This window comes from Coturnix japonica, chromosome 5 (assembly GCF_001577835.2).
Source record: "Coturnix japonica isolate 7356 chromosome 5, Coturnix japonica 2.1, whole genome shotgun sequence".
Lineage (NCBI taxonomy): Eukaryota > Metazoa > Chordata > Aves > Galliformes > Phasianidae > Coturnix > Coturnix japonica.
The window spans coordinates 34,989,624-35,004,307 of NC_029520.1; the positions used below are offsets into that span (position 1 = coordinate 34,989,624).

General features: G+C 40.2%; 1 protein-coding gene across 2 annotated transcripts in view; it reads left to right on the plus strand.

Annotated features, from left to right (window-relative positions):
* Positions 1 to 14,474, plus strand: part of GPATCH2L (G-patch domain containing 2 like) — a 38,584-nt gene extending 24,110 nt beyond the window's left edge. For both annotated transcript variants that reach the window (XM_015865153.2, XM_015865154.2), the window contains exons 9-10: positions 800 to 891; positions 5,371 to 14,474. In XM_015865153.2, the coding sequence (XP_015720639.1) occupies positions 800 to 891; positions 5,371 to 5,567 (289 nt within the window). In that variant the 3' untranslated portion in view covers positions 5,568 to 14,474. The remainder of the gene's footprint in view (positions 1 to 799; positions 892 to 5,370) is intronic.
* The last annotated feature ends 210 nt before the right edge of the window (positions 14,475 to 14,684 follow it).

Genomic DNA, 14,684 nt, shown 5'->3' on the forward strand with positions numbered 1-14,684 from the left:
TTAGTTCATGCTGCAAGGAGGTTTCTGTTTCACTGTATTGTTAAGAGCTCCCAGAAATGATGGATGTGAAAAATTGGCCCTCAGTGAAACTTATCACAAGCAAAAAAAATTCTAAGCTGTGCCTTAATGTCCAACTAAGACGACAAATCATGTAGAACTTGGGAATTTTAGTTGAGAGTCTGGAATGATAGCTATGTTCTTGTTTTCTTTCTTATTTTGTGACTGTGTACTTGTTACAGGTAGGTATGTAGACCCAGCAGCATTCAAACAATTAAGTTTGACTTGTATGTGGATTTTTTTTTGTGTGCTCTCTGTACAGTGTTCTGTGTAACTGCAGCAGCAAACTTCATAGTTGCAAGAATTCAGCTTCCTAAATTGTATGTATTTACAAATATACCTTTTTGAAGTAGAATTTGGCGTGGAAATATGAAGCTATGATCTTTGCCTCTTGTTACCTTGTAAAAAAACAACTTGAGAAAGTTTTCAGCACTTGGATAAACATTCTGGAACAAAGGAATAAAAATTGCAAGTTTTAAAGACACGGAAGGATATCATCTATAATTTGTCAAAATATGTGTGGTTCCAGTCTTTATGCAGCGTAAGCACCTCACACTCCTCATAGAAGCGTAATGGTATGGTAACAAAATGTGTGAGGGGAAACTTCCCTGAGAGCCTTGTGATTCACTTTGGTTGCTGGTTAAGAGACCAATGCAGAGAAGGGCTGGAGATGATCGGACAGAATCTTGTGGGAAGGTGACACTGGAATGGAGTTTAATTTGCTGTTTTAATTTCTCTGTAGGCAAGCAAATGTACACCTGGGACCACCATGCTCAAGGGACATCAAGAGGAAACGAAAGCCAGCTGCAGCCTCCATGTCCAGCCCAACGCCAGGTAGCCTGGATTTATGTGTGTGTCAGCATTTCTAAAGTCGTGTCCCTCTTGGGCAGAGTGCCAGAGTCAGAGTAGTGGAAAACAGCATTACCTCAGTTTGAAACTAAAAAAATGGGAGAGAAAGGCAGCTAGTTAGAAAACGTCGTGTGTTTTTTGCATAGTGTGAAAAGCTTCCCAATAATGCAGTTGTGGTAAGCTATCAGAGCTCAGTGCTTCTTTGTGTGGTAGCTAATAACCTGTTTTGTCAAAAAGTGTTCTTTCTACAGTTCCTAAATTATGCAGCAGATCAGTATGCAGGAGCGTGTTCCTCTGGTTTTGGGTTGATATCAGCTGGCGGCTTTGGTGCCCTTTTTCAGCGTGCCTCAAGGCACTTTGCAGGAGGAGGAGAAGTCAGGCAATTTTTGTGTGGTCACTCAGTGAGAAGAGCTGTATTCACTTGGAGTTGTCCTACTGCTGCAGCTTAAAACAGTCACATTTTTTAGTCTGAGGTTGTAGTGGTTAAAAATGGTTTATTCATCTGCAGAACACAGAGGGTTTTAGGAGAATTCTTTATCACTTGTAACGTTTCTCCTGCTACTAAATGGCCAGTGTCCTCCCAGCTAGCTCATTCAGACACTGTACAATCCAGTAACAAAGAGCTGGTTGAGCTGACTGGAAAATGGCGATGTGAAAACCATAAAGACCAAAGAAACTAGTGATTAATTGGAAGAGTGAGGTATGGTGGGTTTCTTTGTAGGTCAGGTGGATAGAAAATAGAATAATGGAATAGGGAGGAAAGTTGTGCCATCTTTCCAGGTCAGAGATCTGGATTGGAGAATGTCTGAAAGGTTCTGTGTTAAAACAGAAGGTACAAGAACACGTAAATTAATAATCTGTTGCTCAATGAAAGCATTACTTGTTATTGACTGTTTATTTAGGATGTCCTTTTCTAGCTTCTGAGTATCCCGTGGTATTCAGACTTCTACAGTGAAAGGATTTGTAAAGTTGTATATCGGTAGCCACAGACCTTTAGTTCTTAGTATACTTGGTTTTCTTGGCATGCTGATGTCTCATTATGATTAGACACTTTTACTTGTCTGTCTACTTTTTAGTTCAGAGTGTAATTTCTGTGCTGCATTGCTGCTTACATTCTATAGGAGAGCTTCTATTTCTATGCCTGTATCTTTCAAAATATTATGAAAGTTGTATTTGATTAGACAAACGTTTTTCACGGAACTGAATCTCCATCTGGACTGGAACTCAGCAGTGGAAAATAGCACAGAGGTCTGATAGTCTTTCAGGGAGGAGTGGGATAAAATGAAGTGTTAGAACTTAAGGAAGGAGAGTGTAGCTGTGGAATCTGGACAAGATGCTTGTGTTGATCTTGGAGAGAAAACTGCTGCAAGATCTTTTATGGTCAGAAATGGCAAAGATCTCTGCCTTCAAACCTGATTAGAAACATCTCCAGCAACGTTAACAGATGGACAGGCTTTTCTACAGTACTTGCAGAAAGAAGCTTCTGTGATTGGATAACTGAAGCTGTGTCCTTGCTGACTTTATACAGCAGTCTCTCAGTTGCAGCTGGAGCACAACCTGGGCACATAACTTGGAAATGTCTGAAACTTGATATTATTTCCATGCTCTGACTGCAGAATTATTATTATTATTATTATTGCCTAAAGAAATAACACAGAATTACTCTGCAGTAATGCAGAATTAACTGAAGCATCTTATGCTTGCTGGATGTTGGTGGGACAGATGCAGTTTTTTTTTGCCTTGCGTACACCTACGTATCACAGCATAGATGTCATATGCTGAATTTCCCTGTCCCCGAGGAGTCATGGCAGCCTCGTTTTCTCCCTGCAGAGGCTCTTTCTGTTTGTAGTGTCTCATTCCTTTTGCAAAAGATGGAACACGGGTGAATCAAAATGCAGGCCCATGCCTGCCACTGCAGAAATACCGTGCTGGATTTCTTCACTTTTAAATAGCTTCTTAGCAGAGTCCAACTGTGCTCGTCTCACTTGTTGACCAGGTCCTGCTTCAGTGATCTCCTTTTTTGCAACCTGAGTGCCCCATGGAGGTGAAGGACACAGCCTGAGCTGGCTCCATCAGTCAGCAGAACAAATGGGCTTGCTCTGCCGAACATCGGGCCATCTCAGATTCCACCTCTTTTATAGAGATGAGTGATGAAGAGGGGCTCGTTCCGCTTTGCCGCTGTATTAATACACATCAGGGGCCAGCTCCCGGCACTAAATCACGCTACTGCATACATCTGTTATCGGACTCCTCACCAGTGTGATGAACAAGACTGCAGATAGAGGCTTCCTCGTGTCATTCTTTATAGGATTTTCCTAAAAGAATAAATAGCTCAAATCTCTGCCAACACTCTCCCCTGTCATTGTGATGAATTTAGCTTCTTTCTTAAACATGCAGCTACAAATCTTCCCCTGTCACCTCCCCCGCCACCGTCATCCACTGAAAGTTTTGAGTTGAATTTGGCTGAAATCAGAAGATGCTAATAAAAGGAATATGGGATGTGGATGCCGGCTTCTTTCTAGTTGCAGGAATGAGAGAAAGGAGATGGTGATATGTTTACTTGAGACCCAAGCAAACTAAGTTTATTCTGTTGTCTTCTCACATGCTTTTCTGACTGTACTTAAGGGTTTGTAGTTATGTTTTGTTAGAGACTTCTGTATGAACGTCAAAGAACATAAACTACCATAGCAGAAATGCCACAATCTTTATCATTGTAGCATTAAATTTCCATTATTTGCCACAGTTTGAGGTTAACTAGCCTGAATATCACAACCGACTTGCTGAAAAATAACATTTTAGGAGAAGACCTGTGTGGTGAGACAAAGGCAAAAATGGGCAGAAAATTCATTTGCTTTTCAGGAAACAACAATTAATATAAAAAATGAGTTGATACGCTTGTGTGAGTGTTGAGAGAGACTGAAGGTGAAAGTTAGTGCTTTCTGTGCTGCATGGTACATCTGTGTGTGACTCCTAATGCATAAGGCTTTAACAAGGTAAAATCAAAAGTCTAACTGGGGTAATTTGGCTAAAGGATAAGGAAATCTGGAGAAACATTGGCTGTACTAGATTAGATCAAAAGCTTGTCCAATTCAGGGACCAAAAGCCAATGCCTAGATAGAAGGAAACTCTGTGGTGATAAAGGTCCTTCAGACTTTCAGTGATCTAGGACTAGGGCCATCAGAATTCACTAATGGTGTCCTTGTGTTGTGCTAGACTCCATTGTGATAGGTTTTTGGTGTGATTTCCTCAGTGGCATAGTGGTCTGAGAAGTAGTGTGTATTTCCTTATTGTTATTGTAATTATTCTCTAGTCTGAAAGGGATCTCAGGAAGGTTGTTGTGTCTGTCTTCCCTTAGTTAGATTAGACCACAAATGTGCTAGTGAGGGTCCTTTGTGTAGTGTTGGTGGTTAATTAATAGTTTAAGGGTTTTTAACTTGTTTTGCTATGTTTTTTTCTGCATATTTCCTCTGGCCTCCAGATGAGGATCAATAGGCTCAAAGTAAAACGTGCCATGTAGTGTTATCAGCTGTGTTGTTGTAGATGCATGACTCACTGTTTTAGATGGCCAAGGATGTTGGATTCCAGGTCTACTGAGTGCATTAACTACAAGCCTCAGCCATCAATACTAACTTTTTACGTAAATTTCAAAGTCTTCTAGTTGAGGCTTGCTATGGCCTTTCTATCATTCTTTCATTACAGAGCAGAGTCAACTTGTACAGAAAGTACACAAACAGTTATTATCTGTTGGGAGAATACAAGGCAAAAGTGACATACTGGGTACTGAATCAGTTACTTGTTCAAAAAAACCCGTGGTTGCCCAGAAGACTCTTCTGACAATTTCTTGTTTTTATCTTCCTCTGTTCTGCTTGCGATTCAGAACACTGAGAATGGCAGTAAACTGTCATATCTCCAGGTTTCTTAAAATCATTTGAGAAATTTGGGTTACTGTTCAGTTCAACTGTGGATCTGCAGATCTTCCCTGCTAATTATATCTTATTCCATTTTGAACTAGTGGTCGTGTTGAGAAAACAAGAATGGATTCTAACCTAGTATAGCAGGCAACTTCTTGCTCGAATAGGCTGATTTACCATATTGAATATACGTGGAGGTTCATGGTATTGTCAGCACCAGTGAGCTCTGTTTTCTTCTTTAACTGAGCTTTGCAATCTGGAAATGGCCAGTATTACAGAGACTTTGAAATTCTTGATTTTCAGTAGGAACTTTGACAAATGGAACTTAAAGTTCGGAATGTGGAAATCATCAGGGCAACGATGCTAATGCCATCAAGCATTCATGTTGAAAGAACCTGGAGGGAGCAGAACTGGCAGGAACTCAATAAATAAAACCCTCATATCTATAAGTATTGAAGTATATGAGGAGTTTACCACGAAGTCGCTTGTTCTAACATTTTTTAATTTCCTGTTCCCTTCCTCTGTTCCCCTTTTCTGCAATTTTATATTCCAGCAACTTTATCTGTGCACGTGGATGCTGCAGAGTCAGACCTACCAGCAACACCGCCGTCCCCGAGATCCCAGCACCTTGAGTGGACAGGGAAAATACCAGCAGCTGAGAAAGCCACAATTGCTGGCTCCACTAACTTTTTTAAAATGCCGCCAGAGAAGAGCCCTGGATACAGCCAAAAGGAAGCACTGCAACTGTAAAAGCTTGCTGGATTTTGGACGTGTTTGACTCTGGTGTATGTCTCCACCAAACATCTTGTTTGGCGATGGAGATTCCTCAGTATTGGCGCATGATGTGCGCCATTATCCAGACAGAATCTGTGTTTAAAAACAGGTAACAAGCGTTGGGACTGCAGTGACTGTTTAAAATGTTCTTGCTATTGCTGTATTTATTATGCGTTCATCTCCTTACCTGATGCCAACTCATACATGCTGGATTGTGTACAGAATCTTTTGGGTTTCAAATCTTGGATCTTTGTTCACTTTGTGCTTGTTTGCTGCATTTAGCATTTTCTGGCTGAAAGTTCCCGCTGCTGCTCAAGGAGGCAAAAGTCACCCCCTGCTTTCTTCTAGGCCAGGAGGATTTCTTGGCTGGGTAATTAGAATGATACCAAGTTGATATATGTAAGCAGAATTCCGTGTTTGCAGAATGTTTTCAGGCCGTGTGTATGAACTTGAGTCATATTCCTTCTAATGAAACAAGTACAGTGCATGCCAATTCAGAGGTTGCCATGGCCCACTAGCAGCATGGTCCCTTAGACCTTTTTTTCTCTCTTGTTCTAAATGTCTTCCGTCTTGCTTGTGTATTGCATGTTCTTTTCTAAATCTTCCAAGGATTTGGAAGAACCAGTTGGACATAAACGTGCAAACTGATGTCACGGAAAGGAACTTGGACCTCTGACAAGCTTGAAGTATGTTAGAGGATATACCAAACTTCTGTCTCTCAGTGTTTAACTTCAAAACTGATTGTCAGCATTTTCCAGCACATTTCCACTGAGGTTAACAGCTGAATGAAGAAACATTTAAGGTTTCTTGCTCCCTTCAAAAAGTATTGTCTGCTTTGTCTGCTGGGGGTGTCTCCACCTGCTGATGATTGTACTTTATTCTGAAGCATACTCGGAAGAAATTCTGTTCTCTATGTAATGCTTCCACGTCGTCCTGTTACCTTCTATGTTGCAGTACACGTGGGTAGTGATTTCTCCCTACTTTCCTTGTACTCTTGGTCACATTACACTTTTCTATAATTATGCTATTTGCAGCATATTTTGGAGTTCATTTTTAGCATATATACCTGCATAGCATGTGTCAAGGGACCGGTGACCTCACGGGTTCTTAAGTCCTTTAAAAACATGATATATTTGTATGCATACCATTGTTTTTACTTTCCTCACTGGGTGGAGCTTTCAGACAGGACTGTTAAAGCTTTTAAAATTCATAATGAATATGGAAGTGCACTTAGAACTGTTTTTACTCTTTTTGCAGTGGTTTTAATTGTTTTGCAGTGTTTACCTCTGTTTCAGAAATCAGTAACTGAGGGACATATTTGATAGCAAGGCTATATGGTGGTACTTTATATTTAATTATGTATTAAAATGTTAAATGGCCATAACGTATACAAAACAAATATGGAATGGCTCCGTTTACATGCAGACTGACAAATACATTTATGTTACAGACATGCTGCCTATCTCTGATCCCCTAATACCTGCTTATTCTTGGGGAGGGATCCAGATTGGATTTACATTTCGCAGCCCAAGCAAACTGTCAGATCTGTCCATGCAAATCCCTCTCAAAATATTTTTGTTGTTGTTGTTAGCGGTACATTTTAGAACTATTTAGATCAAGAAAAGCCCTTTTATCTTGCTAACGAAGTACAGGGGTCAGTTCAGATTATGAGACGGGCTGTGGGGGTTTTGTGGAGAAAGGAGTATTCCTGTTTTGAAGTAGTTATTGGATTGTCGTACTATGTATTTTAAGCACTTGGTTCAGTGGTGCTTGGGAGTCAGTGGAAGAGGTCTCAGCACTGTGAGGGCCTAAAGTCTGGAACTGAAGCTCTTGTCTATGTAGGACTCGTAAGCACATTCAAGGCAAAGGTGGTCATCACCTTCTTGTGATGAATTTTCACCTTCTTCAGATGAATTTTAGTTTTGGGAACCTTGTTACCTAACCTGCAGGCAGCTTAATGACAAGGAGTGGTCCCTAAAAGAGCATTTGTGCAATTGAGAGAGGCTTTTATCTCAAGAAGGATCTTCCAAAACTTCGCTTGATTTGAGTCTATTCAACAGATGCACTCCTGTTTCAATTTAGTTGAAATTTTCAGTGGTGGTCTTTTGTGCTCCCCCTCTTTACAACTATTCTGATATTGTATGATCTATTCCAATATTGTTTGGAGTAGTTCTGTTTTTCCTGTAATCTAAGGACAATTTAAAAACTTTTATGAGAGTTGTTAGGGGGTTTTAGGGAATTAACGGCCTTTCTCTCACTCTTGGGAGAGACACCAGACTTGACATGATTTTTCTCTGGGGGCACTGTGAGATAAATTATCTTCAGATTTTCCTATTGAGGTCAGTAACGCTGTTCATCTGATTAAGCCCTTAGTTAGACTGTAAGCTCCCTAGGAGGTCTTACTTGCCTTTAAAGGTTGAATGTACCTTTGGCACTACAGAAGAGCAACTCTAGCAGGCCTTGTCTTGATAAATAGTGTTTCCTGCCACTGCAACTTCCTGAAAGTTTGAAGGGAGACTCAAATTCTTGCAGCTGCCCTCTCTTTAGTATTTCTGTGTTAGACTCCATTTGTAGGTCGATCAGGCTCTTGATCAAATTTGATTCTCCTGACTGGCAGACAACCTAAATGAATCACATGTCATGTTCCATCTTATTACTCCAGGGTGTTTATCTAAATTCATCATCATACTTCAGTAGCTTGATTCAGATTTCAATATTTGCAGCATTCTTAGATGAATGAAGTAGGTGTGTTGTTGTTTTGCAGTACTCACTTGTATTCCACTTCTTGTCCACCAGGACTCCCCAGTTATTTCCAGATCTGGCTTCCTCTCCAGTTGATCTTCAGCCAGTGTCTTACACAAGGCTAGTTTGTCCCAGATGCAAGAACCTCTACCTGCCTTTAGGTGAGATTTAGGAAGTTTTTGTCTGCTTACTCATTCAATCTGTCAAGGTCCCTCTGGAAGGTACCCCCCCATTTTAAGGTAAGGTATAGTAAAGAGTGAGGGAGGCAGGGAAACAGTAGTTGGAGAGAAAGCTCATAAGAGGCTGGGACTAGTGCTACTGAATGATAGATTAGCTTCATGACTGTACTACGCAGAGGTGTGTCTTGCCAGCATTCCTGAGTAATGATATTGAGATGCTTAGTGCTGCCCTTCAGACTGTAGAAGCTCACTCTGTTACTTGGTGGATGTTGCAGACAGCTGCTCGGTGGGCAGAGATTGAGAAGGAAATAGGTGAAAAACAGTCACTGAGAATCTTCTTTATTGTAATTGCCCTCTGCACTGAAGAAAGAAGATGCTACGATGTATATGCCTGTAAACTGAGAAGGAATTATGTCAAGCAGACAAGGACTTTGCTTTGATGTCTTCAGGATCAGTTTCTTAGCCAGAGAACATTTCAGTAAAGCAAAAGTAAAGCCTGCTACGTGTCATTTGTTCAGAAAATGTGCTTTAATAGCCCTTTACAGGAGACTATCAAGGGAGAACAAACTTCTGTTCTCACTGTGATACTGTATTGTTGTATCTTTGTCTCCTGCATTCTAATCCTGTTTGTGTTTGCATTGAGGCATTCTGGTTTTGTACTATAAAATTCAGGAAAAATATGATGATGCTGCTTAGGGCAAAAAACATAAGGACTACTTGCTATAAAGAAGGCAAAATTATCAGAGGCCATTAATTTTTACCCAGCGCAAGAACAGAATTCAGCATAGAGAAAGAACAGTGTCTTAACTACACCAAAGCATTTTGTTCTTCAAGGAAGTGAACTGTGTCACCAGCATATGAGACTGAACTGTCACTAAAGCCTGGGTACCCATGCATGTGCAGCCTGCAGTCAGGTATACCAACTTGTGGAGACAAAATGCACTTCCCAGCTTTGATGGGGTAAAATTCCATCTCAAGTGCAAATGTGGCTGTTCGTCTGATTCCAGTGTGTTAAGAATGTGTCAGCTGGCATAACTGGAAAAGAGGCTGCTTGTACCACCTCACAGAACTGGTAAAATTGGAAGATGGGCTGATACATTCAGTAATATCAAAGAAAGATGCAAAACATATATACCTGCAAATAATAATCACAAAAAAGTATTGCTGACCCCTGCATGTGTGACCCAGTGTATTCACTGTCTTAAATCAGAGCTGCCAGTGCTCTGAGGATGATCAGGGATTTGCAGAGCTGTTCTGTTTTAATTGTGATCTGAAGAAAATGGGGTGAAGAGCGAAAGAGAAGAAGCACTAGGTCAGGTCAAAGGTCTGCCCTGCTTGGTATTCTGTTTCTCACCTTGCCCAAGCTTGTATGCCTAGAAGTTACTTAAAAACAAATGAGTTGTGATTCCTCCCTTTACCTTCTGTTAGCCCCAGTGTCTGGTCTCAGAAAGATAGAAACTTTCTTCAAGACTGAAGAAAACGTTTTGCGAACCTTTTAGCAGTAGTACTTCTGCAACTGGGTTTAATTACATTTCTAGAAGGACATGTAATCTGACTTGAGAAACTTCAAAGATTAGCTCATTTTCCTTGGTAGCCATTTTTTCTTATTAAGAAATTGCATCTTTTCTTGGAATAGTGCTTCTCCCAAAGTACCAGCATCCCGACACTTTCTTGCTATGCTTTTTTCAGCAAGATTGAAAAGTCCTGTTCTTCCTTTACAACTAGCTTCTTTGTTGTGTACAACTATCTGTTGGCAGTCAACAAGTGCTTGTAATCCATTAACCTATTGTCAGTCACTTTTCATAAGCTTCACAGTATAAAACTTTGTCATTCAGCCTTTTGGTTCCTTTCCCCCATGAACGTGAATGTCGCCAGTATTCCACATTCATCTGCACTGAGTTTAGTGTATTCTCTACAGAAGCAGGAGATCTTCTCTCTTGCTATTCATGCTTCATATATTTGTATAGCCAAATATAGTCCTTGCTGCCCAAACAGTGCCATAACTGCAATAGAAGTCATATTCATGCAGCTGGGTGAAGCCTTTGAATTATCTTTCAAATCTGGCAACACCAGACAGTTAGCCAATGCACCATCAGTTTTGTTTCCCTTCTGTCCCAGGCAGCTTACTCGGAGGTAGTTCACAAACAGCTATACTCTAAAGAGCCATATAGTATATGTCACAACTGCTTTATGTGGTCATAAGATTTAACTGCATAGTAAGTATTGGATTCTGGGTACTTAGGAGTCTGTTTTGGGGGTAATGTAAACAGGCTTCTTGTTTGTATTCTTTTGTCTTAAACATATATTATCTGAAAAAAGGGCCTTGCAGAATCTGTGTTGCAATTATAGAAACTGGAAATAAAATCAATATATGAAAGATTTGTTGTATCTGATACAAAGTGAGCTGAGAGTGGGGGAAAAGGTTCAGTGACATCCAAGTAGATTTACAGAATGGTAATTGTTCAGAATCTTTATGCTTCTTCGTCTGTTCCCTTAAATACCTTAAATATAGACTGCAACCTGAGAGTCTGTAGGAATTGATGATGCTTTTTTCCTTCGAATTGCAAGCTCGGCTGAAGGATTTGAGGTAACTCATCACGTCCATTCTTTGCTCAGTAATTTTTGTTTGTTTCCTAGTTAGCCATGATATCATGTCTGGGCAATCGTGACGCTTCCTGTTTGGAGCTTGAAATGATTCCAGAGTTTCTTAAGTATCCTTTCACTTCCAAGTCACCGCTTTGGATTTGCCAAGTCCCAGAAAAGATTTCATTTAAACGAGTGGGTCAGTCTCAATTGATATTTTAATGGATATATATTCATTTTGCCAAAAGTAGCATCCTTTTAAGGCTGATTTACATCACTATATTTTACTATGAGAGCAGCAGCTTCAAAGATCAAATTAGCAGTGGACTTTGAATTTTCTCTTGCATGCATTTATGTCCCTAAATTGATAGCTTTGCATGCTTGTGTGAGGAATGAAGCAGTTTCCTCCTACATTAACTGTTGCCAGAAGCTTGAGCTGATGGAACGTTGTTAAAACAATGGTCAAGATCCTTTGGAAGCCGCTTGCTTCAAGTTCTTAATCTTATATGCAGGTTGTTTGTTGGTTGTTTGATTTGTTTTCCAGTTTGTAGAGCTGGTGATTTTCCCCTCTCACCTTCAAGCTGCACCTGTAAGAGCTGAGAAGTGTTTCTGGTGAAACATTCTGATTTTTGTTGGGAGGAAGTAGAATAGAGCTCTTAAGAATAGAATCTCTTATGGGAAGTGCCCCAGTTCAGCAAACATGATCAGCTGTGGGTAATAATCAAAACACAGTCGGATATTCACAGTTAGTTAAGAGCGTCTTCAGTGTTCCACCTGCCTTTGTTGGTTTCTTAGTAATAAACATTTCATTTGATAATTGGGGCATTTCTTAACTCATTTTCTTTTTCTAAGCTGACTTTTTGTTTGTTTTTTCCTTTTGTCACATGCTCTTAGTTTTACAGGCACAGGGCAGAAACTTGTTATTTGAAGGGCTGCTGGTAACTTCAGTAGTGCGGTTCTGGCTGTAGGGTCCCATCATAGTGATGGCTTTATTCTACTGCTGGTGTTTTTCAGGTCATGCTTGTTTCATACTTTTGCACCTCAGAGAATCTACACCTGATGAAAATACATGGATACAAGTAGACTAACTACGTACTTAGGGAGGATTTCTCACCTCTAAGAGATATTTCACATTTGAGAGTGCAAGATTTGTTCTCTACAGAAGTCAAGCAATTTTCCAGTAAGGGCAGATACTTGATGGTTGTTTTTTAATGAAAAGAAATACAGAGTTTCAAACTGCTACACTACATTCATTTCATTCGATCCAGGCGAGGGAACAACAGGGAGATACCTGAGGATGAGAACAAGAGGGAGAGCTTATGCACATTATATTCTGGAGGTGCTGCCCTTAGGAAGACAAAAACACATGGAATGTATAAAATATCTTTAAAACAGCATCATATTTGAAGAGCATTGCTCTCAATAGTACAGTCAGCCCCTCTGCGTGAACAGTACAATGTAGTCAAGCAGTTGGGGGTTCTCCCCTTTCCTATTGGGTTTCTGCCTCCATCAGTGTGGGACAGCTTTGATTCACTCATTGTACAACTGCGTGGGTTTTGCTTTTTCTCCTTCATTTAGACACTTCTTGCTTCTCAGGCATCATAGAGATGGCAACAAGCAAGTATATCTCCAAGGCAGTTGGTCACTTGCATTCATAACAATAACTCTGTTTTTCTGCCTTTAGCAGTAAATGGGTAAGACCGTATCTCCTCCAGTTGTTGGCCTTCCCCTCCCCAGAGGTGTGTGTTTGGTGCTCAGTGAAGCTGGATTCCGATTGAAAATAAACTGCGTGCTGATTTGATTTAACTCTGTAATGTTACGCACAAAGGGATGAATTAGGGTAACAGTTCATTTCTTCATTTTTTATTATTTCTGTCTGTATCCAGATATACATGTGTATGTATGTATATTTACAACTATAAAATTTATTTTTACACTAGGGATTGTTGGTATGTATTCCCTTTGTGTTGGGACTTCTTTACAGGATATTCTAGCTTCCAAAAATATGCTTTCTCCCTGGGTCCTGGACTTCAAAGGAATTGAAAAAGGAAGAGCAACCCAAGTGCGTAGTATGGCAGAAGATCTGCTATGAAGTATCTAATCTACTACAACTCAAGAAAGAGAAATAGGTAGGTGAAAACTTGGTCTTGAGCAGTTGCTCTTCATATACTTTTACCTGAAGTATATCTTCATATACTTTTACTTTTACTGTAGGCCAGTATGACTGTTGGCTAATGTCTTGCATGGACATTTCAAGTGTCACTTTCTGAGTCTCTTCCCTAATCTCCAAAGCAATGACTGTACAGTGCAGAAAACCAGCTGTTATTTAATAAACGACAGGCTGCCTGTCAGTGCCCAGGTGGGTAGAAAGTAACTTCTCAGAAGTTCTGCATGTTTTCGCCCTAAGGTCACCTTAGGAGCCAGAGTCAATTATCTGAACTGTATCGAGAGGAGAAAGGCATTAAGAACCATAGTGACTTTTGTCTGTCCTCTGTTTTGTTCTGTTTTCTCCTTTGAATCTCAGTATTCTTAGAATCATAGAATCACTCAGGTTGGTAAAGATCTTGAAGATCATGGAGTCCAACCATCTTGGAGAAATTAGCACTTTTCCTTGAACCAAGAATAAAACCCTCTACCTTTCTCCAACATGTATTAGAATTCTTGTGTCAGATGTGGTTAACAGGCTCTATTTGCAGCTGAATACCCAATTTCTCATATAAACAAATGCCATTGACCCGTTGGAGTTTCCACAAAAAACATGTGAGATGGGGCAGGTAGCTGCAGTTGTATCCCCATAATTGCTATAAAGCACCGTGGGCTGTGTTATCCCTTGCTTACACACTGCACCTACATGTCTGTGCTAAATAGGCTCTTTCTGAACAAAAGTACATATTTTGTGCTGCAGAAGCATTTAAGATGACATGCTGTACGCCTTATTCCTTCTCTTCTAAAGCAATAATTGTACACTACTGTGTGACTCAGACACAGTTCTGCTGACACCTACAAATTGTTTTCGGGTAATCTACATCCCACCTGTGTATACATACTTAAATGCAACTCTGGTATTTGCTCATGGGAAGGTATCAAATGATCATCACAAAAATCTGGGAACTGAAAGCAGCAGATCTGGTGTATTCAGAATGTGAGTGTTCTCTGTCATTTCACAAGTACCTTGAGTTTTGGGGTACAGACGAGTGCAACTTCTACTACTTGTCACCGAACTACTGCTGGTAAATGAAAATTGGAATACAGTGTTCCCTGGAGAGTTTGTCTGTCATGGAGCTCAAGAGGTTAATATGTAGTTATGTGGTGATACTATAATTTTATATGCATCTGCAGATACTGGTAATAGATATTAAAGTGGGCATTTACATCCTTATTATGGGTCAGTACTTGATGTCATAATAAAAAAGTCACATCAGAAAAGTATGGGATAAAATTCTGATTATGCCCCTTTTGGAGTGTAAATGGCTTTAAAATTCAAATTGTCACCTGATGGGAGGATCAGGAAAGAGTCAGAACAAGGGCAAAGGGGTGAAGCTGTGAGGCACAGGGGGTAGGGTAGGGAGGAAAAAGACAGGTTGGACAA